At 46.6% G+C, this 27,723-nt stretch overlaps 1 protein-coding gene across 2 annotated transcripts in view; it reads left to right on the top strand.

Moving 5' to 3' along the window:
• GOLIM4 (golgi integral membrane protein 4) overlaps nt 1–13,904 on the top strand; it is a 29,668-nt gene extending 15,764 nt beyond the window's left edge. The window contains exons 6-16 of one of the 2 annotated variants that reach the window (XM_053986710.1): nt 782–864; nt 1,403–1,486; nt 4,542–4,712; nt 5,576–5,905; nt 7,109–7,335; nt 7,762–7,841; nt 8,399–8,511; nt 9,603–9,770; nt 10,183–10,251; nt 11,633–11,713; nt 12,042–13,904. In XM_053986710.1, coding sequence (XP_053842685.1) covers nt 782–864; nt 1,403–1,486; nt 4,542–4,712; nt 5,576–5,905; nt 7,109–7,335; nt 7,762–7,841; nt 8,399–8,511; nt 9,603–9,770; nt 10,183–10,251; nt 11,633–11,713; nt 12,042–12,200 — 1,565 coding nt within the window. In that variant the 3' untranslated portion in view covers nt 12,201–13,904. The remainder of the gene's footprint in view (nt 1–781; nt 865–1,402; nt 1,487–4,541; nt 4,713–5,575; nt 5,906–7,108; nt 7,336–7,761; nt 7,842–8,398; nt 8,512–9,602; nt 9,771–10,182; nt 10,252–11,632; nt 11,714–12,041) is intronic. The other variant, XM_053986711.1, reaches the window with a different exon arrangement.
• The last annotated feature ends 13,819 nt before the right edge of the window (nt 13,905–27,723 follow it).

The following is a 27,723-nucleotide window of genomic DNA, read 5'->3' as shown; positions in this document are numbered from 1 at the left end:
ATTTTATACCTCCTTTTTCCCTGTATGTGCCAGCTCCTCTGGAGCACGTTGCACCTGTACACTTGGGTGATGAATTCGGTTTCCACTCTTGGCATCCACTTTCCTGTTGGAGATTCTGGGCAGTTTTCAGGCCTCTTCCATCCTCATTACACAGTTCCATGGAAGAAAAGGATGGGGCTGTGTCCATCAGAGCCTTCTCTGCTACCTGTCCCTAGCAGAGGGGTTGGTTCTGGAGCTGATTGCAGCTTTGTCTGCACTGCAGGCAGAGGTTGTTTGTTGGCTCCACGTCAACATCATGTAAAAAGTGGAAATAGAAGCCTCTGTCCCTGATCCCAGAAGCTTTTGGAGCCATCTGGGCATCCCTTCCAAAGGAATAGCTGGGTCCTGTGACAGAAAGCTTGCACTTGCCAGGTGTGATGTGGGGAAAGAGGGGAGGGTGCTTTCCTCTCTGACTTTCCAGGATTCAGATTTCCAGAGGGAATTTTGCCATCTGCAGCACCCAGCAGGAGCAGTGATGCAGAATTCCAGGTGCAGGCTGGGTGCACTGACAGAAAATTTCACCAAATGTCATAATTTTCTGCTTGAAAATGGCAAGCTTTTGATAGGGCTGGGGAGAGAGGTAAGAAAAACAAACCATACAATTATTCTACCTAATTTTTACTACAGCACTCATGTGGGATTTTATGTAGATTGTGTTACAGTCTTAATTTTAGTGCTTAGCCTGGTGTTACAAATGCAGCCAGGTTTAAACTCTGTATTTCTTCTGGTTTCTTTTGCACAGAATCCCTGTATAACTTACGGGAGGAGAACAGGCAGCTGAGGAAAGCTCACCAAGACATCCACACCCAGCTGCAGGATGTCAAGGTAGGCCTTGCTCTGAGGAGAACTTTTCAAGATCATGAGGAAGAAATTTTCCCAAGTTTTCCCAAGCCCAAAGCAGGCTGTGCTGTAGACTTGTAGTTTCTGTTATGTGGGAAAAAGGAGAGGAATAGGCTGGACTGGCTTTGTCTTTGGCCACCTGCACTTTAGGTATATGCCCATAAAAAAATAAAAGGTGTTTAGTATAGAAATCAGGATTTGGTTTTACAAGTTAAAAATTGGGTTTTGGCAAAACTCAGTGCCTAATGTTTTCCATCTCTGTTTTTTTAAAATGTTCATCAACATCTACCCCTACTTTTATTTTAGTTACACAAATCCTGGCCTCCAAATTGCCTTCCCTGGTGTGCTTGCTTCCTCTGTCTATTTAATATGCATTCCATGTGAAATAAATAAATTCCAGCTAAGGATTTTCCTTTCAAAATAAATTGAATTATCCTCCTAGTTCAAACTTCCCCCCAGCCTCCCTAACTGATCTTTAGAATGAACTTTATGTGAAACGTGTGATGTTCTTCTTTTTGTGTAGCAACAGCATAAGAACTTACTGTCCCAGCACAACGAGCTTGTGGTGACATTGGAAGACCACAAGAGTGCACTAGCTGCTGCTCAGGTCAGAAGGAAAGCAGCTCCTGCTGGCTCTCAGCTTCCCAAATCTGTCTCCAAACCTCTCCTGGCTGCAGGGCGCTGCATGTGCCTTTGGCATGGGGGCCCAGGAGTGCATGGCACGGAGGGGCTGCTCCCCAGAGGGCTCAGGGGGCAGAGCAGCCTGTGGGCCAGCCCAGCAGTGCATGTGTCCTGAGAAAAGTGTCTCTGCTTCCCTGGGAGCTGGCAGTGCCTTTCTGTCTCTGTCCTCTCTGATGGAACTTCTGTGAGCATCCTGCACTCTGACCTTCACATTTATCTCTTACACCTGGGTGCTGGTGTAAAATCTCTTCTTGTGTGTGGCTGGGGAGGTCGTGAGGCTTTCATGGAATTCCAGAGTGGTCTGGAAAAAGCTCATCCAGTGCCACCCCTGCCATGGGCAGGGACACCTTCCACCATCCCAGGTTGCTCCAAGCCCCATCCATCCTGGCCTTGGGCACTTCAGGGATCCAGGGGCAGCCACAGCTGCTCTGGGCAACACACATGAGTGCAGAGGCAGCAGAACGTAGATGGAGATGTGTATGGAGGTATGGGAACTCCAGGTGCAACTCAGATTAGTTTTTAGAAGAGCCAGCAGCATTAAGTTCCTTAAATGTCATTTTCAAGTGAACTATCCATGAAGCACAAACTGTTGCAGGCTCAGTCAGCTGTGCCAGTACAAGCTGTGGAGGCCACAGGGAATCTGGAAGTGGGAGTGATGTTGGAGCAGAGGAAGACTTTTGGTGAAAGATCACAGGGAGAGGCAGTGAGGCAGTGTGAAGTTATTTTTATTCCTGATTTTCTTCATTTAGGCATTTTCACAGTCCACAAAATCATTAGCAGCATTAAAAGCATTGAAATTTTTTTTCCCGGTTCTGCTTGTTGTGCCTGTCAATATGTGTAAGATACTCAAAAAACAGGGAGAGATCAGGAAGGTGCCTCATAGACTGAATATCTGAAGAATCATAATCTGCAGTACTAACCCACACTGGCAGCTAATTTTGAGCTCTTCTCCCACTGGCCACGTTTGCTGTGTGGTATGTGCTGAGAACATCTGAAATTCCACAAGGCCACGTGGAGGGGCTGATTTGAGGTTCACCAAGCCCAAAGGGAAGCTCCCCACTCTCCTGGCTTTGATTCAATTCTTTAATTAGAAAGCCTGTGTCACACAAAGCCTCTCTGCAGCCAGGCTGAGACATTTGTCCCGTGGGGACCCTCCAGGGAAGGGCCTTGCACATGCCTTGAGAACAGAGGGTATTTCACACTTTTGTGTAGTTTCTCCTGCAAACCAGCTGCAGAAAGTCCCCAAGGGATTCTTTCCCAGCTCCATAAATGATCCCTCTATTTCTGGGTGTATTCTAGACATTGAACACCAGTAGTCAATACTGCACTAACCTGAACCTTTAAAGTGTTTTGTGCTTTTTCCCAGCCAGGCAGATTTTAATATATTTTAATAAACCCTGCTTTCTGCCAGTATCAGCACCTTTTAAGCTGTGGCCTTGACTCAGAATGTTCAGTTTAGTGACTGTGCAGTGGAACAGAGTACTTGAGTTCTGATCTGGATGGGCACTCTTTAAATACCATGGAATGGTTTGAGTTGGAAGGGACCTTAAAGCTCATCTAATTCCACCCCCTGCCATGGTCAGGGACACCTTCCACTATCCCAGGCTGCTCCCAGCCCTGTCCAACCTGGCCTTGGACACGTCCACAACCTCTCTGGGCAGCTTGTGCCAGGACCTCACCACCCTTATAGAAAATAATGTATTCTTAATATCAAATCTAAACCTTCGTTCCTTCAGCTTAAGGCCACTCCTCTTTGTCCTGTACCTCCATCCCTTGTCCCCAGTCCCTCTCCAGCTCTCGTGAAGCCTCTTTAGGCACTGGAAGGGACTCAGCTCTCCCTGGAGCCTTCCCTTCTCCAGGTGAACACCCCCAGCTCTCCCAGCCTGGCTCCAGAGCAGAGGGGCTCCAACCCCTGGAGCTTCTCCACGGCCTGCTCTGGACTCATTCCAGCATATCCCAGTTCATCTCTCTGCAAGGTCACCAAGAGGAGACAAAAAAAAAAAAAAAAATCAGAAACCTGAGTATTAGTTTTATGTCCAGTAAATACTCCTTTTTCCTCTGAGGTTTGTCCTCTCCAGCAGTTAGTCAGGGAGCAGAAGCATCCCCCTGGACTGACAGGAATAATCACTGTGCACTCTGCTTTCCCTCTAGGCCATTCTCTTTTAGGGGTCCATAGGCTTGTGGAGGTTCCTAAGCACACCCACACCTCCCCTGCAGCAGCAGGGAAACTCTCTGGTGTGGCACCTGTTGTGTGTGCAGCTGGTCAGCCTTTATACACCCTGCCCACCCCAAAAAATCCTCTTTAATTGGAAATCTTCCTGCTGCAGAGCCAGGGATTGGGGTACCAACCTTGCTGGATTTTCTTTAAAGCTTCCTGATCCTGTCCAAAGTTAAACAGCAGATCAATTTCCAACATTTTACTGTTGCATTTCAGGAAGCCTTTAGAAATTTACCTTATTTTCTTTTTCCTTCTGCTCTTCACCACTGTGCCTTTCTTTGCCTCACTTCCGTATGTTGGCTGTTGTCTCGTCTAACACATGTCTAAATGTTGAGCACTTGGCATTTTCACGACATGTAGATGTACTTTAAAACTTCTGTTTCTGAAAGAGCTGCACTTCTTTCTACCAGCAAAGGAGAACTTGTGGTGCTTTTGACTTCCCTCACTTTAGTCTGCCAGGAAAGCTTCATCATCCCCTTCTGACACTTCTCCAGCTTGGCATGAATAAAACAACTCCTCTTCTTTGTCCCACAGAGATGTTTTTAATACACTTTGGTATGCATGTGCACTTTGTAAAGATCTTGATGGATCAGTGTCAGCTAATGTTTGGAGGAAAAAATTATATTTTAAAAGCTCCCATCCCTTCTCCTCCATGGAAAATCAAGTTTTCTACCACGTATCCTACCAGCAACTTCACTCCAAGGTGACTACATTTGATTAAGGAATTAATTTGGACACCCAGTAATTAACATGTTGGCTTTAGACTCAGGTGGAGGAATACAAACAGCTGAAGGACACGCTCAAAAAAATCCCAAGTTTCCAAGACGTGGAGAAGGTGGAAGGAGGGAATGAGCAGCAGCCCGAGGAGCGGGGCCCGTCCCCCCACAGCCGCCCCCCGCAGCCCCCCGGAGCTGGGGCTGAGCAGCAGCAGGAGGTAAAAGGCTCCAGACAGCCCAGCAATGGTTCTGATCCAGCAGAATGTGCTGAAAGTGTCTTAGGAGAGGGTGTTTGACTGTGCACCTCTGTCACTGCGGTGAGGAATGCTTTAATTGTTGAGTGGCAAGAAAATCTATTCATGATGATCTTTTCTCACATGACTTGTCCAGTTTTAAGTGTGTTTATGTCAGCTGTTTTAAGAAGTCACTCAAAATCTAAAATTTTTTAACGAGAAATCTAAAATTTTAGCTATCTCAAGTGTTACAGAAAGCTTTTAGAAGTTCTGAAGAGATTTTTATTTTATAAGGTTCCAGTGGCACATTGAAGTCAGTGTATTTAAAATTGGCACACCAAGGTTCAAGCAGAAAATGTGTAATCTAGAAGTTAAGAAAAACCAGTTGTGATTTTGTTTTACAAGAATTTTTTGGCCAGCAGAACCTACAAGAAGTAAAAATCACAGAATCATTTAGGTTGGAAAAGAACTTTTAAGATCTTTGAGTCCAGCTGTGAACCCAGTTCTGCCAAAGCCAGCAGTAAACCGTGTCTCTAAAACACAAAGCTGGCTTTGTAGAATTGTTAGAGTTTTTCATTTTTCATCTAAATTGTAAGAGTTTTTCATTTTTTGACTAAAATGAGGCTTAACTTACTCTGTGGTGGGACTGTACAACACCCTGTGTAGCTGTACAGCCACAAACCAGGTAATGACCCCATTTGGCAGGAGGAGCTCGTTCCAAACCAGGCATTTGGCCCTCCTGACAACAGCTCTGGGCTGGCATAAAGGATCCAAGTCTGTCCTTGGCTCTCTTGAAACTGAAATCCATAAATGTGTTGTACACACATAATCCTGTGTCTGTTTTGCAGAATGAGAAGTCAAGGGGGAGAGAAGAAATAAATAGCCAGGAGCAGGACAGGGCTGAGCCTTTGCACGTGCAGGGAAGGGCTCACGAGGGCCAGAATGCCAAGGAGCTGAACATCCAGGAGCAGCAGGAAGCTGGAGAGGATGAGGAGCAACGGGCAGAGCAGATGGAAGAAGAACGCAAAAAGGAGCTTGAAGAGGAAGAAATGGAGCAGGCAGGGCAGCCTGAGCACCTGGAGGAGGAGCAGGACCAAGCCCCAGAAGAGCATGAATGGAAAAAGCAGGAACAAAAGGAAGAAGAAACCAACATGTTGGGTGATCACCTGCAGTCAGAGGTAGGGAGCTCTTTTCTAATTGGTTAAATCTGCTGTTTAAATGGAGGCTTCTCTTTTCACTGCTGGCCCTGTATTGCAGTCACCCTTTTCTAGGCAAAATAAAGTTTTTATAGAGAGTTTGGGATTCAGAGCACTCGCTGGTTTTTAGATAAAATTACTGTCATGTTTATAGAAAATTTGGGATTCGAAGCACTTTGATGCAACAGGATTCAGGCTCAACTTGAGCACACTTGTACTGCAGTGCTGGCCAGATCTTAATGAACATTAATTCTGCTGATAAAAAGCAACAGATGGAAAAAAAAAAAAAAAAAAAGCAGCAGACTGAATCCTGTCTCCCACTTCAAACCTGAGGCCCGTGGTAGCTGATGGAGAACTCAGCAGGTGAGAGGGAGGCTGGGGTGGAGAACTGCTCTGCTTTGGTAACTTGATGCATCTCAGCAAATTGCAGAGTGTTTCCTTGTCAGAGGTACCTGCCTTCTGCAAACACACTGCCAGCTCATGCTTACTGTTGTTTGACAGGGAATTTTAACTGCCAGACAAACACGACTAAAATAGCCAGGGGGAAATCAGTGTGCAGCTCTAAATAAAACCAGCAAATCCTGGATTTACATCCTAGATCGGATCTGCAGTAGAAAATGTATTTCACTGGTCTCACTGTAGGCTTTGTAAACACTTTCTCTCCTGGCAGATGAATTGTGTCACTCTGGTGTAATGAGGAGCTGTTGCTGAAGAGGTGCAGAGGGTCAGAACAGCAGCAATGGGTTAAGCTGTGAAGCCGGAGTTAGTGCTGAATATAAAAAGATGTGCAGTGTCTCACTTAAGGCTAAAAGCAGCTCTCCCTGAGATTACCACTTAAATCAATGGAAACTTTTTTGCTGTCTTATCAGTCAGCAAAACCTCCTTTTACTGTGTAATATGTTGGGAGAAACCTCCCAATAATTTTATTATTGTTTATAGGAAAAGCATGGCTTTCCTTAGCCCACAAGCTCCTCTTCCTTCCCTGTGTGCTCCACAAAAACCCCAACACTTCCAGTCTGTGTACCAAAAAATGTTTTAACTTCAAGCAGGGAAATAACAAAAACTTAAAAATAACTTTGCTGTAATTGCATGGAGCTTGCTTTTCCCCTCTGGACAGCTTTCTCCCTGCTAGTTTCTGATCACTGGGAGGATGATTAATCTGTGACTAACACGTTTCTGTGACAGGTAACACCAACAAAGAGACAGAAAGCAGCTTACGAGCAGCAGCTGGAGCAGCAGCACCTTGGAGCCCAGAGAGCAGAGGAGGCCAAGCAGCTGAGGCAGCAGCAGGAATCCCTGCACCAGCAGAGGCTGCGAGGGCAGCTCCTGAGGCAGCAGCAGCTCCAGGAGAGAGAGCTCCAGCTGCAGAGACAGGCAGAGCAAGGGGAGAAGCTCTTCAAAAACCGCCTCAGGTGCAGCTCTCCCTCTTGAGTTTGTCGTGCTCTGGGTTTATGTTGTCAGCTTTGTTCTGCTCCCTTGTCCCTGAGGGCAGATTTCCAGGGGGTTCTGTTGGCTCATTCCTTGAAGAGCTGGAGGTTTGTTCCCTAAAATTCAGAGTCCTGACTTTGCTCTTTGCCTGACCCATATCCTGCAGGACTGCAGACTCCACATACAGAGACACACAACACAAAGTCAGTGTAGCAGCACAAGGAAGTCTCTGTTCTATCAAGCATTTGTCAAGAAAGGTGATGTGAGAAAATATCAAATAATAGAGCATGAAACTGGGGCCTGCTCTGGCAGCTGCTGAGAGAGGCAGAGCTGCAAGTGGGGGGTTTGTTTATTAAAGCAGAAAACACACTTTTGAAACTGAAATGATGCTTGGCTTTTAATGTTCTCAGCCAACAGGCTCATTATGATAACATGGACCAGGACATTGTACAAGGGGAGGAAGAGCAAGGTATTCAGGAAGAAGAAGGAGGTAAGAGAGAATTTCTGTCCCTGCCATGCTCACAGGCTCCCTGTGCACTGCCTTGCATGGAAGACTTTAATATTAATTTCATATCCATTCAAGTGAAACATAAACTTGCAATTTAAAACCAGAAGCTCAAATAACCATGGCTGAACTGACTGAGTGAAATAGAGGAATTACTAAAGATCATACCCACATTCCTGAAAGGAAAAGTGTCCTTTTGACTGAGCTGTTATTACCATGCTCTGTGGGTCTTGGTTATGCTCCTGGCTCTGCCTATGGGTTTGTTTATCTCTTTAAACTACAGAATCGTGGAATTGTTTGGGTTGGAAGGCACTCATCTCATTCCACACCCCTGCCATGGACAGGGACACCTTCCACTAGCCCAGACTGTTCAGTGCTTGGGCTGGTCTTTTAATTTCTGTTTCCTAGTAGGAGTAGATAAATTCTATGAGCATTATCTCTTTATGTAGAGGCTGCCCACTGCTAAAACACATGTGGAACCTTGTCTGTAGGAGATAACTAAAAACTGCTGTAAAACAATAATCACCTAAAAATTTCCTCAGCTTATGAACATGACAAGCAGCACCAGGATGAAGGTGAAGATGATGATCAGAATAATGCAAATGAACAGCAAGAAGCAGAACATCAGGCAGGAAATCAGCAGGCTGATGAATCAGTAAGTATGAATTAAGATGCTGAGGGCTGCAGTGTGACTGAAGTGAGAACCCACAGGTCTCGTCTGACATAATTGCACCTTATAGAAGTGAGATAAGCAGAGGTCTGCTAGGAAGACAGGCTTGACAGTTGAAAACAACGTCTGAAATCTATTTAAAGGTGTCCTTACTCATTTGGGAAGAAATAAAAGGAAAAAGCTCCCTTGTGGGAAGCAAGGTGTTTATTTCCACATTCCTTTGATCTGTGCTTTCGGTGGAATAAAGGATTTGGTCTTAGCTGGGACTTGAACAAGTCCATTTGGCTTCAAAAATACCAGCAGTGCCCAGTTAAAATGAGAAGGGATGGGGTTTTTCATGCTGTCATTAATTAAAGGCCAGCCCAAGAGCCTCTGTAGCCAGCTGGAGTCAGTACAGAGGTGTGAGGTCCTGAAAGAGGATGTAGGTGAGCACTGAACTGAGCTCTGATACTGACTGCACAGAGATCTGGGGCAGGAGAATCACCCTGTTCCTTCCCCCAAACTCCAGCTTACCTGGAGCTGTCAGCATGAAGTGCATGTTCCCTATTCCCCTCCTGTTCAGCAAATTAAGATACACAATGAATATTTCTAAGGGATCTTTAACTTGTTGTCTATAAAGATATAAAACTGCTTTTATTGAATGATAAGCAGAAAATGCTCCTTTTCTGCATGGCAAAGGTGAAGAGTGTTTTGTTTTCTTGTAGACATAGCCAAGGTCAACAGAGCAGGACAGGCTGATACTGAATGATGCCATCAGCTCTGTGGAGCTGTGAGCATTCAGCTCTTATCTTTGTCACATGGCCTTATCAGGCACTGTCAGCTGGTCAGTGAACACAAGCTGTGCAGCAGCCTCTGGGACAGAAGTGCTCAGATTCTGTGTGTGTCAGCAGACAGGTACCTGCACCTCTGTCCCTGCTCATGCTGAGGTACCTCAGTGAGCCCTGAGCCTGCAGAGATTCCAGCTGCTGCCAGTGGGGATGGAGCTGGCTCTGACAGCCCGTGCTGCTGTTCTTTCAAGGGAAATGCAGCTGGACCACGGGCTAAAAGTATTTAACACTCACTCCTGTAAATTGCAGAAGGCAGCCATGGAAGATGTGAATCCTGCTGATGACCCCAATAATCAGGGAGAAGATGAATTTGAAGAAGCTGAGCAAGAGAGAGAAGAAAACCTGCCTGAGGAAAATGAAAAGCACAAGGAAACGGGTCAGAAACAAGGACATCCAGGAATGGAGGAGCACTTGGTGGTGGGTAAAGGCAAAAGAGGAACCTCTAGGGCTTCTTCAGGAGTTCAAAGCTGCATATTTTAACTGTGTTGGAGCTGTAAACTCCTCCAGACAGAGAGAGTCTGAATTTTTATGGCATTGGTCTTCAGTGGGGTGAATATTCCATTGTCTTCCTGCTTAGTATGGAAAGTCTTGCTTTATTCTGTGAAGTGATTTTTCTTATATTCATCCTGCTGTTTTTTAATTGAGGGCAACTTTAAATCACAGAGCTGGGCTCTCACTACTGCTAATGAATGCACTAAAACTTCTCCTGCCATTATTGTTACTTCAGCTTTACAGAGAGCTTTAGTTCCAGAACAAGAAGCTTTAATCTTCAGCCCTCTGGTTATTAGGCAAGCTCATAGATCTGAATTTTTATGTGATCTTTGTGCAGATGGCAGGAAATCCTGACCAGCAGGAGGATAATGTGGATGAACAATACCAGGAGGAGGGAGAAGAGGAGGTAAGAACACAGACCCAAGGCAGGTGTAGGCTCAGGCAGCAGGGCACAACTCCATTAACACTTTTGGAAGTGCAGGATGAACCCAAATCACTTTGTCTGACTTTAGAAACCTGGGAAGTCTTTGCCATTACTCTGCTGTCCCCTTCTGGATACACGCTGGGTTACTCATGCTCCTGTGCTGCAATCCATTAGTCTTCCATGCCATACAGCATTAATTGTGCAATAATTGAAAAGATTAAGCCTTTCACAACACAAGGAAAATTTCCTGGAAACCTCAAGGTCACAGAAAACCTCATTAATCTCTAATCACACACTTCAGTTCTGAGCAAACTGCTTCCTTGGCCACTTACTCCTTAGCTGTGACTTTGATTTATCTGTGCTCCTCCTGAGCAATCCAAGCTGCAGTTCATGGAGCTGCTCAGGAAGCTGACAGCACATGGAGCTGGAGCAGAGAGGGAGGGAAGGGACTTTTCCCTTCATCTCATGCTCATTGTGCAGGCACCACCCTGAGCCGCCCCACAGCCCCTCAGTAGTACCTGATTAATTCCTATTTCTGCTTCCCACAAAACCACTTTCAAAAAAAAAAAAAAGCCCTGGATTTGGCTGCTGTCACTCCCTCATGGGGAGCACTTTGGATTAGCTGGGATGCACTTAGCATTCACCAGTGCAAAATGCTGCTGCTCACATCCAAGCAGGCCACCAGGAACTGGGCAGAGCTTTGGCAGCTGCTCTCTGACTTCCAGGAGCCATTTATACACATCTCAGAAAGGATGTGCCCACTGTGCTGACTGGGAGCAGAGAAGAGGCAGCAGGGATTGAGTGAGCAATTAAGAGAGAAAGGAGATGCTGCAGTGGGGATCAGTTTCAAATATTTTCCATTGCTGTTCAGATCTTTCCCAAAGTGACCCTGGTGTGATGGATGCCTCTGAGCCAGCTCACAGGACACTGTTTGAAGCAGACAAGCACAGCAGCACTTCCCAAAAGGAAATCAAGTTTACTTCAAAACATTCCTCTTTCAGATTTGCACCTAACATGGGAAGTGGGGCATGGAATGGAGGGAGGGTGCTGGCAGAACAGCAGGGAATGAGAGATCCAAAAGCTGAACATCAGGGACACAGATTCAGCATGACCTGCTCTCTCCAAGGAGAGCATTGGAGGAGATTGTCCGTGAGAATTGTATTTAAAAGTTAGATGCTTTCAGAAGAAGTGAATTTCCTGACTGTTGGGTGGTTATGGTTCTTTTTATCCTCCTTTAACCTCTCTCTACTCTCTTCTCTCTTCTTTAGAATCTTCATTCTGTAAAAATATGTGAACATGTGCCCAGTTGTGCCACTCTTTGAAAGGCAACTAAACCATACAGAACATCTCTTGTGCTTTGCAGGTGCAGGAGGATCTGACTGAAGAGAAGAAGCGAGAGCTGGAGCACAATGCTGAGGAGCCCTATGGGGAAAATGAGGAAAATGTGAGTTCTGTGCAAGGCAGGGCTCAGTGACGGGACCAAACCCTGACCACAACTGGTCATGGCACAGGGATGTGACATAATAACTGTTCTAGCTTGCTTTGGGTCATAGAGGTGAACATTTCAGGCTGTCCCAACTTCCTTTAGCTCACCCTTCCATCTCTGTGTCAGTTCTTCCTCCCTGGAGCCTTTGGAAAACCTTTCTTTTCTGTTTCTGCCCATCAGCTGTCACAATTCCAGCTGAAAACCATTTCATTGCCCTAAAATAAGCCATAAAGAAACTGGTACTGCATCTGTTGTAAGTTTGTTTTGTTTTGTTTTCCCCAATCAGGCAGATGAAAAGAGTAACAGAGGGACAGACCAAGAGCAAGAAATGCAAGAAGATCACAACCAGAAAGAAATTCATGAAGAAAATTATGAGGAGGAAGAGGAGGAGGAGGAGGAAGGCAGAGCTGTTGCAGCAAAAACTCGCAGACGAGGGGAGATGTAGTTCCTCCCTTAATTTTTCTTTTTCCAGTACACAAATTCCTGTTGTGTTGGTTTTTTTTTTTTTGTAAACCAAGATTTTTAGGGTATTTAATTTCAAAAGAAAAGCTTATGTTTTCCACTTTTTACTTTTCTATTAGGTGCTGTCCTGTGTTTATATGAATACAGTATTTTGATACTCTAGGTTAGGATTTCTTTTCTATCCAGGCTGTACATAAGCAGACATCCTCTAGGTTGGATTTTTTGTAACTCTGGGCACGGTTTATAGAGGCCATTTTGGATACACTTTCTCCTTGTCCAGGCCTGACAGAATGTCTGGTGTCAGGTCAGGTGCACTCACCACTGAAGGAATATTCCTAGTGCCTAAATCCAGGTGACTTCAGTCACTCCAGCTCGTTGTCTTCCGTGGATTTATTCTGACCAAGGGCTGCTTGTTCCTTGTAACCTCACAAAGCCAAGCACAGGCCGTGCCCTTTGCAGGACCAGGCCTTTTCTAGGTGCAGAACAGTTATAAAATATGCAAATTTTACAAGCCTTCAGAATGCAGCCAAGTTAGCAGCTGTTAATTTTGGCAGCTGTTTAGATACGGTTCAATTATGCATTTATTTTAATGAGCATTCCCAGGTACTTCAATTACAAGCAGTACCTGGCTGCTCATGCAAATGGGGCTGTGCTGAGAGGAGCTGGGAGCTGAAAACCAATTTAGACTTGGAGCTCCATTATGCCAAATCAAAACACTACAGCTGTCACAGGGAGGAAGATTTACAGCAGCAGCGATTTCCTTGTCCTAGTTAATCCATATTTGACCAGGACCAGAATGATGTTGCCTCAGTGCCATGTTTCCTGGAGGGTGTGGTAGCTGAGCCGACACAGTTGGTGCAAGATGTTGAACTTAGGGCCTTTAACTTCTTTTTCCTTATTTATTTACAAAAATCTGCTGGAAGGATTTCTGTGTGCCCCAGGGTGAGACTCAGACTCGAGCCAAAGCCCACAGAAGTTGTTTAGCAAACATCTCCAGCACTGCATGCTGAAACCTGGGGATGGGTGTGTGGGGGGTGGGGGGGAAATGACACAAAAATTGTGCCTTGGTGTGGGCTACCCTGAACATAATCCCAGTGCATGAATTATACAATATTTGTATTGGTACAGACACTAGTTATTTAATATATGTTAAAGGAGAATGGGAATCTGGATTTCCCAGGCTATGCCCCATTGCTGGAAATGAGGCACAGGGGAGCTCCCCATCAAAGGCTGTGTTAATATATAAAGGGAGAGGGAGTGGGGGTTTTCCCTTTTTTTTTTTTTTAATAATGATGCATAGCAATGTTTTTAGTTCAATTTTTTATATGAATGTAATTTAATTCATTTTTCTACTAACTTGATTATATTATGTTTTATAGTTGGTTTCCATTCATTGCAATTTTCCTAATTGTCCCAGATCCAGTGCTTATGTTTCATAGGAGGATTTTTGTCAGTGAGTATTTTGGGTTTTCTAGTTACCATAAATCAGATTTACCTTATGTATAAAAAAAAAAAAGTTTACATGAGACTGTAAAATGTATAATATGTACATAATCTTCAGAATACAATTATTTTGGTAAATTGGCCTGTATTTTTAATGTAATGGTTGCAGTATTTAATTATTTGAGGCATAATAAAACTTGACTGCAGTCAATAAACTAGAATGTAGTTACTGATCTTTCACATGCATGAGGGTTTGTGTCAGTTTTCCTCATGATGTGTTTGGGTTTCATTTTAATACAGGAAGCAGGGGCAGGCAGGGGAAGGGATGGAGCCCTGGCAGCATTTTCAGGGAAGTGGAATATTTTTGTTAATGATATTCCCACCTCTGTGCCTGACAAGGGTCAGAGTGCCAGACCCAGGGGGACCACGGGGTAGCTGAGCTGGTCCCCATTGCCACAGGATCCCTGGAATTCAGGGCATGCCAAATGCTTGGCTGAATCAAGAATGTAATGAGTTTCTGTGACCTAAGAACAAGTGGAGCTGGGCCACAGCCCCAGCCCTGGAGCAGAGGATGAGCAGCACAGGGGGTGCTCAGTTTCCCAGCTCAGAGCGTGATCCCAGCGTGATGCTCTGGTTTAGGACCAACCAGAGGGGAAGTCGGAGTTTTAAGGGAAAACTTCCATCACTTTGGGATTTGGCAGCAGCAGAGCAGCCAGCAGCAGGGCTGGCAGGGACTCATCAAAATACTGGAGCCAGTTCAGGGAGCAGGGGGAGAGCACTGGCAAAGCTCTGCTGATTGATGGAAGGAAAATCCATGCTACAGACAGAGGAGAGTCCTGGGGGTTTGGCTGAGAGCACCCACAAGGAAACACCAGTGAGGCAGGAGCCCTCGGCCTCCCACTGAAACACAAAACAAAACCCCACCACAAAATTCTGACCAGAAATAGCGTGTCTGGTCATTGAGTTCATTAAACATTGCAGCAATTAATTTAAGGCTGAAATGAATTTTTGATCACAAAACATCTTTGCAAAGCCTCTCTGGTCCAGCCCCAGCTTGGACATCACAAGAGAATCCTGCTCACCACAAGGTCAGTCAAGAGGAGGGTAAGAGCTGCTCTAGCCATGAACACATGAAAAAACAACCCAATGCAAAAAAAATTATCCCAGTGGAATCCATTCTGTGGGCCAGGGGCTGCTCCAGAGTGTGGCAGCAGCTCTCTGGCCACAGAGGGAAACACACAACTTTCCCAGGCATCGCCTGAGAAAGGCTGTGAGAAGATCAGAGAAAAGAATGAGAAACAATTCCTACCTTAACTTGCTGCACCCAGTGTTGTGAACATGTGGAATGTGGAATGGAGATTTGTTTACCAAAGAGTGGTTTCTTAATTAGCCAATGGTGTTTTAATTAGAAGACTAATTAGGTCAACCTTGCAGCGAACTAGTCTATAAAAGAGCAGTGGGTTTCTTAATAAAGGTACAGATTACTGATCAGCCTTCTGAAATTCATGGAGTCTGTGCTAATTATTACCTGTCAGGGGCCCGTGGCAAGGACCCCAGAGCTCACCTCGGTGAGGCTGCTCCAAGTAACAGCAAACAGGACAGCCCGTGCTTGGGAACACAGCCCTAAGTCCATTTGTCACCCAAGCACAAATCCGGGGCTCACACCTTGTATCCACCTCTGCTCAGGCTTCCCCTGAAGGAGCCTCAGGGCACTCCCTGCAAGGAACGAGTTCACCGAGCTGCACCAGGGATAAATGCACACACACAGCACCTGCAGGGGCAGGGCAGGCAGGAACCACCAAACCTGGGCATCCTGAGCAAGAGAAAAAGTTGCTTTTGGTACATCTGGCACAGCAGCAGCTGGCAAACAGAGTTGCCTTCTTGCTGGTTCAAATGCAGAACTATTCATCATCATCATCACCACAACCAGAGAGAATAAAAACCCCACATTATTTTGCTATATCTGCTAGTAAAGTTTGGGATTTTTTTTCCATAGGATTTTAGCAGATTCTAGGTATCCATCAGCTCTGTTGTAGTCAGGGACTCAGCTGATGAGAAGAACAGCACCTCTGCCTGTTCCTGTGTGCTCAAATCCTAGAATTCTACATCTATGAGTACACAGATCTACAGAAATATCTATTGCATGAAGTAATTTGTGCAGAATTGTATTTGCCTGAGCCTTGGGCTGCAGGCTCTTGCAGATGAGCTCAGTTCTGAGCTTCCAGACTCTCCTGCAGCCCAAGCCAAACCTCTGTGAATATCTGAATCCCACTGACCTCCTTCCCTGAGGAACACCAGCATTATGTGGCACAGAAGAGCCAACTGCACTCCTTTCCAAATGCTCTAGGAAACAAAGGCAAATTGGAAATGGAAATGGTTCCCCTCCCTGCTTTATGCCATGCCAGATGGCCACATCAATGCATCGATTTGGTTGTAAAAGGAAGGGATGTGGTGCAGTAATGAAAAATGTTGAGATGCTTCCAACCTCAAAATCAATATTTTGATGAGTTTTAAAATAAATTTGTTGAAAATAATGCTGTGATTCGAAGAAAGTCTTTCTGGAAGTGTTAAAATTCACAGTGACAGATCTGCAAAGCCTCAATCCATGTTGTTCCTGAAGAGACACTGAGATTTATTCTGGAGAAAGTTTAAAATTAGAATACTGGAAAAAGTTTCAACGTTGGGAAGTTGCTCAGAATGGAGTTTCTCACTGGTGTTTTTGCACAGAGCTTCAGGAACCCAAGCAGGAGATCTCCAAAGCCCAAACCCCTGAGCTCCTGTGGATGATTTGGGGGCTGTGTTGCAAAGCGAGGGCACTCAGTGCAAGGATGAGGAAAGAGCAGGCCATAACTTTCAGCCTGCTTCACTTCCCACACGGATTTGGGCTGTTCTGTTTGAGCAGCTCTCCAGGTTGCTCTGCATGGTGGTTCCACACTGTCAGACATCCCCCTCAGGGCTTGTCCTCACAGCAAACATCATTAAATTTGCAATTTACCTCGGTGCCTGCTGCATTCCCCATCCAAAGCTTCCTGTCAGATTGCCTCCTGGTCTAGCACTGAGTGCAACACAAAGCCCAGTTCCAGCCTTCCTCCCCCCGTTTTATTCCTCCCACTCAGCTCTCCTGCACCCAGCAGTTCTGCCTTTGCTCCACGTGCATCCCCAGGAATGGCACTGACACCTCAGGTGTCCCTAAAACCGCTTTACCCCTCCCTTATCCTTGGCACTAAAAACTGCTTTATTGGGCCTCTTTGCAGTAACACCCCAGTTAAATTAACCCCTGAGCTGCCCCTGTCCTGAGGGACATCTGCATCACAGGAATTACCATCAGTGTGCTGAGGAGAGAAGGGAAGGGGCATTTCCACCTTGCAAAGGTTTCCCAGCTCAAGGTATTAAACCTTACAGTGTGCAAAAAGAAGAGGAGATTATTTGACATTCCTCTGTGTCTTAGGAAACTGCTGAAGATTCATGAATATTTCAAAGAGCCCTGGCTTTCCAGAAAGGTGCCTTAAATCTCTCTGGTGTGCAACAGATGTGGTGTTTTTCATTCCAGCTACAGCATCACAGATTAAGCTCCAAGTTGGGTTGCTGCTATTTTGAGCAGCAGAGGACAAAAAAAAATTAAATAAAAATCAATATTTTTTCCCTTCCAGGGCAATCCCACAACTGCCAATTCTGTTGGTGAATAACCTGGTCTGTGATTTGGTTATCCCACATCACCTTTCCCTGTTCCCAGCAGCTGGGAGAGTGAAGCAGGCTGAAAGTTATGGCCTGCTCTTTCCTCATCCTTGCACTGAGTGCCCTCACTTTGCAACACAGCCTCCAAATCATCCACAGGAGCTCAGGGGTTTGGGCTTTGGAGATCTCCTGCTTGGGTTCCTGAAGCTCTGTGCAAAAACACCAGTGAGAAACTCCATTCTGAGCAACTTTGCTACAGGTGCCTCCTGTGGGAAGCAGCGTCCACCTTGGGTAAAAGCACAGAGTCAGCTTCCAGATTTGTTCCCTTGCCTCCATAAAGCTGCATTTTTTTCCTTCTGCCCATGTTTTCTTGGGATAATTGTTCCCAGACCCCAAAGGAGATGCTCCCAGGGGAGCTCAGAAGTCCCCTGCCTGTTTGAGCATGACTGATCCCTCACCACCCCTCTGGTGTGGGCAGTGGGGTTTGGGACACCCTGCCAACCTCCAAAACCCACAAAATTCATCTCAGAGAATGCAGGCAAGGAAAGAACAGGAAAAACAAGGAATCCAGACCTTGCAGGAAGAGCTTGGCTCATTTGGTTCCTCATGGATAGGGAGGGAAAGGCCCTTCTCATTTTGTGCTATCAGGCTCTCAATAACTGAGCCAACACGTCCATCCTGGCAGGGCAGGACACCCATCCCCCTGTCAGGGTGGGCACTGCAAACCTCCAGGGAATTTCTCTCGAGGTCCAGGTGTCGAGGTGACCCCGAGAGTGTAAAAGTCCCCATTTCCCAGCCCGCGCAGCCAAAGAAGGAGTCTGAAATGTTTATTTTCCCTTCTCTAGAACATTCTCTCTCTGCCCTGCTGAGCTCTGTCCAGCAGCTCGGCCATGTCATTCTGTCTGCCCTCAGGGCAGTGTTCACATTTTATACCAAAAACTCCGTGTGCCGTGGTTACAATAACGTGCCAATGTCTGTCATTGATGTTGGACAGTGTGTCTGTGCCTTAAACCAACAGAAAAGTGTCACCAGCACAGCGAGACATGGAGGGCAAGGAGAAGGAGAAGAAGGTCAGGACACGCCCAAACCCGTCCATCTTGTCCCCTTGTACCCCATTCTAAAAACCCCAAAAATCCACTTTTCCACCCTGTGTTAATTCAACTACCACACTGCTCAAACCCTTGTGGCTTGTAATTCCTCACACAGAGTTGGCAGCTTTTTCCACGGGCTAAAATCAAAGCCACAGGTGTTTTTGACTTTGTGCCAAGGTCTCTGAGCCCCCTGCCAGGGTCTGGAGCCAGCCAGGGCAGCCAGAGGGATGTTCTGGACTCCGACAAATTTCCCCCATTCCTCAGAGGATTTGGGCCCATCTGGGCATCACCTCCTGCAAGTGGATTGCTGGATTGTTGAATGTCCAAACCACTGAAATGTGCTCAGGAAGTGACAGCTCCTTCCTTCCTCAGCCTCCCCAGCAGGCAGCAGCACTGACAGCCCAGTAATGCAATACCTAATAAGAGGATTAAGTAGAGAGGAATTCTGGTTAATATTGCATTAGCAGTGGCAGATCCCTTCCCTGCCCAGCCCAGCTCCCTCACAGGATACAATGTCCACGCTTGTAAGGGAAGATTATTGACATCTGATCGGTCAATAAATCTGTTCTTGTTTTTTAATGACCCCAAGAGCTGTTTCCACACGCTCACATCATCTTACCAACAATTTACCCTCATTAATTAATTACTTCCTTTAGGGCCTTTTAAACCCGACGACCTGCTTTAGCTCCTTTGCAGCAATTCTCATCTAATTGTAAGCCAAGGCTCAGGGCAGAGCAGGGTTAAACCTCACCAGCCCAAACAGAGCTGTGCAAAACCAGGAACAGAGAGGCAGAGGCACGAGGCTGCTCCTGGGCACAAAACCAGCAAAAAAACCTTCTCGAAGGATCCAGGAGTCAGGTCAGGGAGAACTGGGCTTGTTCAGCCTGGAAAGGAGTTTGGGGTGACCCAGTTGTGACCTTCCAGTACCCCAGGGGAGCTGCAGGGACTGTTTGGGAGGGACTGGAGTGACAGGACCAGGGCAATGGCTTCAAACTGACAGAAAGTAAAGTTAGAGGGGACACTGGGAGAAAATTCTTCCCTGTGAGAGGGGTGAGGCCCTGGCACAGAGCAGCTGTGGCTGCCCCTGGATCCCTGGAAGTGCTTCCAGGCCAGGTTGGACAGGGCTTGGAGCAGCCTGGGATGGTGGAAGATGTTGGAACTGGGTGATTTTTAAGGTCTCTTCTAACCCAAACCATTCTGGGATTCTACAGCTTAGAAGAAGTGGGTTGGAGTCCTCTGTTGCTAAATCCTGCACGTGACATTTGCAATAAAATTTGCAATAATTTTCCCTTCTGTGCCTGAGTTTTCTGCCTGTATAAACAGGGAGGACAGTGCTCTGTTATCATATAAGGCCTTGATCAATAAGAATGCATTAAAGATTCATATATAGGTGTATTAAAGCATCCATGCTATGCTAATGTCTCCCATTTAAATAGTGTAAAAAGCTCAGTGGGCTCTTGACTGAGCCATTAAGTGAACGATGGGCAAATTGGAAATGTCCAAGAAAAAGAGGAGCAGAATTACACTGTGCTCTGAAACACCAGGCAGCTCCCATAAAAATCAATGGCACTGCATAGCAGTAAATTGCAGGGGAGATGAGCTTTATTTCATGGCTCATGAGTGAGCGTGAATCTCTAACAACCTGTCAGCCCTGACAGCTGTGCCTCTGCAAGGAACTGGATTTTTGGGAGCTGCCCCCACCCCCTGGAGCTGCTCCTGCGGGCAGGACTCCTGTCCAAGAGGGAGAATCTTCCAGGGGAAGGGATATCATCCCCACGAGGTTTCAGTGCACTCTGAGGTGGCAGAAAGCCTCTCGAGCCTCCCAGGGCTCATCCCCCTGAGATCTGCAGCAAACACTCCTTTCAGTTGTTGCGTTTTTTCCCGTGTGTTCTGCTCTCTTTCAAATGCTGGGTTTGTTTCTGTGTGTTCTGTTCCACCTCCTGCTTCAGGCAGACAAGTTATTCCCTAATCATATTAGGGAATCTGCATCTTAGGGAGGGACAAAGAGGAAAAGAAACCAGCCTGGAAAATGACACAAAAACCTGTGACAAGGCTGCAGAAGGGAACAGGAGAAGGGTTCCCACGTGCCTTGAAATGTTGTCCTGCTCCAGGGCTGACCAGAGCAGGAAGGTGCAGGGTTTGCTGGCTGGGCTTGTGGCAGTCACCAAATCAGCTTGGCAGCAGCTGAGGTGCTACAAAACTCATCAGGGGAGGAGCAGAGCCAGGTTTCAGAAAACTCAACAGGGCCAGAGGGGGGTTTTGGGGAGGTGGAGGTGTGCTGTGCCTGCTGAAGGGGATGGCTGAGTCTGAGGGCACTGCAGTTAAAATGCAGGATGTCCTGCACACAGGAGCAGCTTTGCTGCTCACTGACAGGACCTTCCCCTAGCCTGGTGTGCCAGGAGCACAGCAAGTGCCAATAAATGATCTCCTTTCTCCACAGAAATTGTTTTGATGCTGGCTGGGCACTGGGGGAGCACAGTTCCAGCTCCAGAGTCAACAATAGAAGCCAGCAGGGGATCTGCACAAATCAGCACCTTGTGACCTTACGTGGAGAAAAAGGTCTATGGGAACAACAGATAAAAATCAAATAAGTGACATAAATCCCTGAGGTTATGGGAAAAAAAAAATCCCTCAGTTTTAACCATTGCCCCCTACTTCATCACACACCCTTTTATCTAACAGTGAAAAGCAGGAACTGCCAGAACACTGAGCCTAAAAAAGTTTATTTTCCCTCAAGCCAGGTTCTTCACCTTATCCTCTCCCCTGACACTGCACTTGCCTTCAGATCCCCCTTCCTTCAAGCTGCCAATCTCCTCTCACAACCCACGCCAGGGAGGCCCTTCCAGCTCTCTCAGCCTCATCTTTCAACTATTTTCCTTTTCCACAGTGTTTTAGTTCCCCTGATGATTTCTTCTTATCCTCCAAAAAGCATTTCAATCTGTTTTCCCAACCCATCCAGCACAATAAACTATCAGGAATTAAATTAGCTACCAAAGGGCTAATAGACTTGTTCCTTCAGGGGCTAAATTAGTTATAGCAAACTTTATCTGGAAGGGGGAAGGTTTGAAAATGTATTCTTCCCACAGGTTTTAGTCCTTATTATACACTCTGAAGCTTACCTACAGCAGCCACCCAAGGGACCACACGAATCAGCTGCTCAGCACAGATGGCCTTGCACTAAAGGTCAAAGAAAAGAGCATGAAAAACGTGGAAATACTTTAAAGCCATTCCTGCAGGCAGTGGCTGCTGGCTGGAGTTACCTTTGTGGAGAGGTTTCACTGCCTTTGAAATGTTTCCTCAGTGTTGCTCCTGCAATTCCATTGTGCAAGAATTTTGTTCTTGTTGTTTGGCTTGGCTTTGTGTTTGAAGCAGGATTTCTGTTATCTCTCAAGAAGGCAAAATATATTTGCTTAATTGTGAAAGGATTAGGAGCTGAGACATTGTGTGTGATGTTGAAGCAGCATAGGCTCTCCATCATACAATAAAAACTTAGCAACAAAAGCCCTCAAGAACTGATTATGAGAGCAATTTTCCTCTGTATATAACAGCCTGATCCCCACTGGCAGCTGAGGGGATGGAAAAGCTGTACAGGGCATTATTCCTGCAAAATGGGAAAAATGCTGGGTAAATAAATACCTGCTGAGGAAAGCCCCTTTCTGTTCATGAACTGGCACCTGAGCAAGGCAGAGTCTGCCATTCCTGGGACACTGCAGCCCAAATGCTGCTCCCAAAGCCCAGCCCTGCACTCCACAGGCACTTCCAGCACACCCATGGGGACAGCGGGGATGTGGAGGCAGATCCTGGTGGAACTGGCACTGACCCTGATGCCTTGTGCAGGCTGCCCTAGAGCAGAGGCTGGGCAGAGTCACAGAATAAAGCATTTATTAATTACAGAATAAAGGATTTATTCAAAGGATCTCCTCCATGGATCCACCTTGGGCAGCACCAGAGCCCAGCCAGGGCTGCAGCCAAGAGGAACCAAAATGGTCCCAAAATGCACGAGCGCTCCCGGGGGCTCTCACTGGGATCAGCTCTGCTCCATTTGCACCTTGCAGTTCATTGTCCCATTCCAGCTTTAGCCCAGGCACTCCCATCCTGCTTGTTTTTCTCTCTCCAGCCCACGCTGTTTGTGCTCCTGGGCCTGAGCTTTGGGTCATTTGTCCTTGGTGCCCAGCTGGAGCAGGAATTGTTTTGTCTCCCTGCTCTGTGCAGAGAGCTCACCATCCTATAATATGAAGCTCAGAACTGCACACTAAAGCAGCACAGAATGTGAGAAATAGAAAAGCTGAAACCTGAGGCACCAACCCTTGGTGAGCTGCAGCACTTTGTGGGGCAATTTGGGCACCTTTGGATCCCCCCTTACCTGGGTGTGGCTGGTCCAGGGGCCCCCAGAAGGATCCATTCCAACCCAACCTGTCCAAGGTCATGTCCATCCTTTCCATCCATGAAGCAGCACTGAGGTACCTCCACCTGACCACCTCAATGATTTCCAGCAACGAGACACACCTGGGACAGGAGCCCAGCCCCAGCTGCCTTTGGCAACAAGGAGTGATGCCTGGTGGCAGCCCAGCAGCTCCTGGGGCTCTCTGGTGACACCCTCCCCCACCAGGCAGTGAAAATATCCATTTGGCCCCATCTGAAGGTGAAATTATAGGTGGGAAACTTGAATTTCATCATTCTTAGCAAGAAATGGTGAAACAGTGCCCAGCAGAAACAGCCTGGGAGGGATATGTGGGGTGCTCTGAGTGTGCCCAGCCCCACAGATGGTTTGGGGAGTCTCTCTGCACAGAACCAGCACATTGTGACTCTAAAAGAGACCTTTAACACAAACATCTAGGCAATTTTAAGGAGCTCCATAATAAGGGGATGTTATCCTTTTAGAAATCCTATGAATTGGAATTCTTTGAGGCCTGCAGGAAGCACTGGAGAATAATTTGCACAACCCAAAAAATTAGCACAAAGAGGAAAAAAGGCACTTCAAAGCCAAGACCTAGTGCCAGCTCCCTCAGGTGGGCTCTTTCAGGCGTGCTGGGTACGGCTTTCAGCAAAAACTCAACAACCAAGAGACCCAGAATGGCTCAAGGAAGAAATAGTGACAAATTGCAGCTGGTTATTATTGTCCAAAAGTTCAGTGTTTCTCTGTGAAATCTGTGTTTCTTTTGGCTGTAGTTCATTCCAGTGAATAAAACACGTTTTTTTTTTTTTCTAATTCATTTGAACTTCTGGCAGCTGCACTTCAGTTCATTGGCCAGGGTTTTGTGGCTGCTCTGCTCTCTCCAGTTCTCATTGTTGGATAGTTCAGGTCATATTATTTCCCCCGAGCCAATATTAATGGCAGCGACATTCCCAGTGCTCAGACAGACATCTATCAAACAGATAAGCCCCTAATTCTGTGAATCTCTTCTCTTCCAATCAATGGGGTTTGCTCAAACTGTGCAACGAAGAAAAGGAGACTCTAGGGAATAGCTGAAATTGGTTCTGAGGGAGCTGCAAAGCCCCGTGGTTCAGAATGAGCCTTGTCCCAGCTGGTGACAGCAGAGCTCCCTTCATCTCTAGGGGAGGATGAGCTGAGGATATCTGGGCAGTGATTCCTCCTCTCTGGAATTGCACCCTGGCTCTCCTGCAAGCAGCCCCAGTGCAAATTAAAGGATGAGCCTCCAAGTAAGTGAGGAAAACAATCTGTTTGGAAGAAAGAGATGAATTACAACTTAATTAAAACAACATAAGGAGGCTGGAGGAGGAGGAGGGCAGAACTCAGCTCAGTCCTGAGGGAGCTCCACAGTCCTTGCAGAAAGGAGACATTTGGGTACCACGCATCAGGAGCACAGGAATTTCCATCAGCTGTTCCCAGGGGGCACAGCTCTCCTCAGGCACACAGCTTCACAGAGACACCTTTTCCCCACAGCACACAGGATTCACTCACTCCAACGTTTGCATTAAAACAAAAAAGGGACAGGGATTGGCTGGGAGCACAGCAGCAGCAGCTCCTGGGACATTTCAGTGGCAGCAGAGGGAACAAGATGTGCCACTCACAGGGCAGGAAAGGCACCCCTGACCCCCAGCCCAGCACGGGGGGGAAACCCAGCACAATGTCCATGCTGGAAGTGCTCCTGGGAAGTGGATAAAGGCAAGGAGAGTGTCAGCCTTCAGGAACACAGAATCTCTCAAAGAACTTGGTGAGCAGCTGCTTTTCAACAGCCAAGTCACATTCAGTAATTAATAACCCAATGTTTATGGCCTACAAAAAGTCAGTAATAATCAGCTTATCTTGTTCTGCATCTCTCCTGCAAGGAAAGGATGAGAAAATTGTGTTTGTCCAGGCTGGAAAAGAAAGGCTTTGGGGTGGTCTAACTGGGGCTGTTCAGTACCTGGAGGGAGCTACCAGGAAGATGGAGAGGGACTTTGGGCAAGTGTGGAGTGACAGGACAAGGAGGGCTGGGTTCCAGATTAAAGAGAGCAGGTTTAGAGCAGGTACTGGGAGGAAGGGAAGGTGGTGAGGCCTTGGCACAGGTTGCCAGAGAAGCTGTGGTGATGCCTCAGGTTTGGCTTTTCTGTGTTTCAGATTCTGAGCTGCTTTAGTGTGTGGGTCTGGGCTTCACATTATGGGATGGTGAGCTCTCTGCACAGAGCAGGGAGACAAAACAATTCCTTCTCCAGCTGGGCACCAAGGACAAATGATCCAAACCTCAGGCCCAAGAGCACAAACAGCGTGGGCTGGAGAGAGAAAAACAAGCAGAATGGGAGTGCCTGGGCTAAAGCTGGAATGGGACAATGAACTGCAAGGTGCAAATGGAGCAGAGCTGATCCCAGTGAGAGCCCCCGGGAGCGCTCGTGCATTTTGGGACCATTTTGGTTCCTCTTGGCTGCAGCCCTGGCTGGGCTCTGGTGCTGCCCAAGGTGGATCCATGGAGGAGATCCTTGGAATGAATCCCTGCTTTATTCTGTGACTCTGCCCAGCCTCTGCTCCAGCTCAGCCTGCACAAGGCATCAGTGGATTTCCCATCCCTGAAATTGTTCCAGGCCAGGTTGGGTGCAGTGACCTGGGACAGTGGGAGGTGTCCCTGCCCATGGCTGAGGGGTGGAACTGGATGGTCTTTAAGGTCTGTTCCAACCCAGGCCATTCCATTATTTTATGATTCCATATCCCCCAGAGAATGTGAGGAATGCTGTACAGGCTTTGCAGAGCCACACAACTGTGCTGGAACTTGGACAAACTTGGACATGATTCCTCCTGTAAACTGCTCCCTCCCGAGCTCCCCAGAGCTGCTTCCAGCACCAAAACTGCTTCAGACATCCAGGCATGGCACTAAATCAGCATGTGAAGGTCCAGAATTAAAGGCAGAGTTAAGGATGACTGAATTGTGGCCTCTTCATTAACTGGCAGAGAGCTGTGGTGCAAATTAACCCAGCTAGAATAAATGGGATTACATCTGCACAGAATTTCACTGTGGATTTATTCTGGCACGCCCCAGCTGACAAGTATTAGGCACCTAATATAATAATTAGGCACTCTGATACTGTGAGATTTTTGGTTCAGAGTGCTAGAGTGTGATACTGTCAGAGTGAAAAACTTGGGATATTTTTCCTCATCTTTGTGGCACAGGACACGACAAGCACTTTGAGCACTCCCCTCTGTAGAATTAACATTGTATTCCATTTTCTCCTCAGGCATTCATCTGCCCTTTGGAGCTTCAGCTCTGATGTTATGGTTGTATTTGCTGCAATGCTTAAAGGGAGACAATAAAATAAAACAAAATAGCAGAGGAGAGGAAACTGCTGATACTTCCAGTGAGAGCCAGTGGTAAAATGCTGAATTGAGTGTACCAAAAATGCAGCAGGGCTGAACAACTTGTTCTTTGCCTTTTAGATCCCAAATACCCACCAAGCTGGACATGTGCCCTGCTTTAGACACCCGTCCTCACCAGGAACTCTGCCCTTGAAAGATAAACAGGGATGGCTTGTGCAGACAGATGATGTTTCACTGATTTGTTTAATCCCACAGAACTTGCTCCACCACCCATTTCCTTTTCCTCACAGCACCAGACATCCCAAATGCTCTGGTGGCCCTGGAAGGAGCTGCAGGGCAGGAGCAGGCAGTGGACAAGGAGAGAACAGCTCAGCCTGGAGGAAATGCTGGTCCTGCAGCAGCCAGAGAGAACCTGGGATGAGTTTGGGGCTCGTGGGAGGCACCAGCCCAACCTGGGGAAGGGATTTTCAGCCACAGGAGGGACTGAGCTGGCACAGAAAAAGCAGCAGGGCAAGAGCTGGGAGGGCACAGCTCAAAGGTGTGGAATGCTGGGAGGAGGTGAGAGCCAAGGGCTGGCTGGGAGCCCTGAGATGAGGTGCAGATGCTTGTTTGGGTGTCCTTGGGCTCAGAAAAAAATGGAGAGTTGTACATTTTATACAGAAAATTAAAGTGCATCAAGGAAACTCTGACATCATCATCCCCACCTTTTAATGGGAGCATCCTTAAACTGGTTCAGTGCTCAGGTTGTAAAGAGTAATTATAGAAACCTACTAGGAAAAAAAATAGACTTTGTGGAGAATAGGAATGGGAAATATGTTATCACATAGTAAAAATAAAACAACCAGTATGAAACAGAATCAGAAAAAAAAAAAAAAGCCCTGGCTAGGATTTCACTCCCCAAGGCTGACTGGCCCATTTCCTGCAGCTTGACTAATCATGAACCTTTGGGCATTCCCAGTTTATTACTGCCCAAGCTTCTCTCATCCCTGTTTAGGTTAGCACATTTATTTTTAAGGCTGTTTTTGTCTAAAGCATTCCTTGTTGATGGCCTTCTTTCCTTACCTTCAGGGCTTTCAATTGCATAATGTAGTGTGTACCTGGCAATTGCAAAACAAATCTGTCTGGAATGATAGATTACAAATGAAAAATGACTGATCTGGGATCTCTTAATAGCTTATTTCCACCATGCTTCCTGCCATGTGCCTCTGCATGTCCCATTCATGTTTCCAAATGGATCAAAGTGTCAGCACAGTCAATAAATTAATTTTTCCTTTTGGTGTTGATAGCAAGGAAATCATCAGAAATAAACCTGAAAATGCTTTATTGAACAGCAAAAATTAAGTGGTGATGATTGAAAGCTGCTTTACACGGACCAGGAGGTATTTGATTTTAATCAGCCAGGAAGGAAATGGTGAAACAAATGAGTACAGTCTGATGTATTCAGACTATAGGTTCTCTGGGGAAGGGGAGAGTGTTCTGCTTCTCCAGGGTTAACAGCCTCACTGTGCCCTGCTGGGTGACCTGATCCCTGCCTTGTGAGTGCTTTCACA

The sequence above is a fragment of the Vidua macroura genome, chromosome 10, assembly GCF_024509145.1.
Source record: "Vidua macroura isolate BioBank_ID:100142 chromosome 10, ASM2450914v1, whole genome shotgun sequence".
NCBI lineage: Eukaryota > Metazoa > Chordata > Aves > Passeriformes > Viduidae > Vidua > Vidua macroura.
Note: the sequence above shows the minus strand (reverse complement) of the source record. Positions and strands in the feature narration are given on the sequence as shown.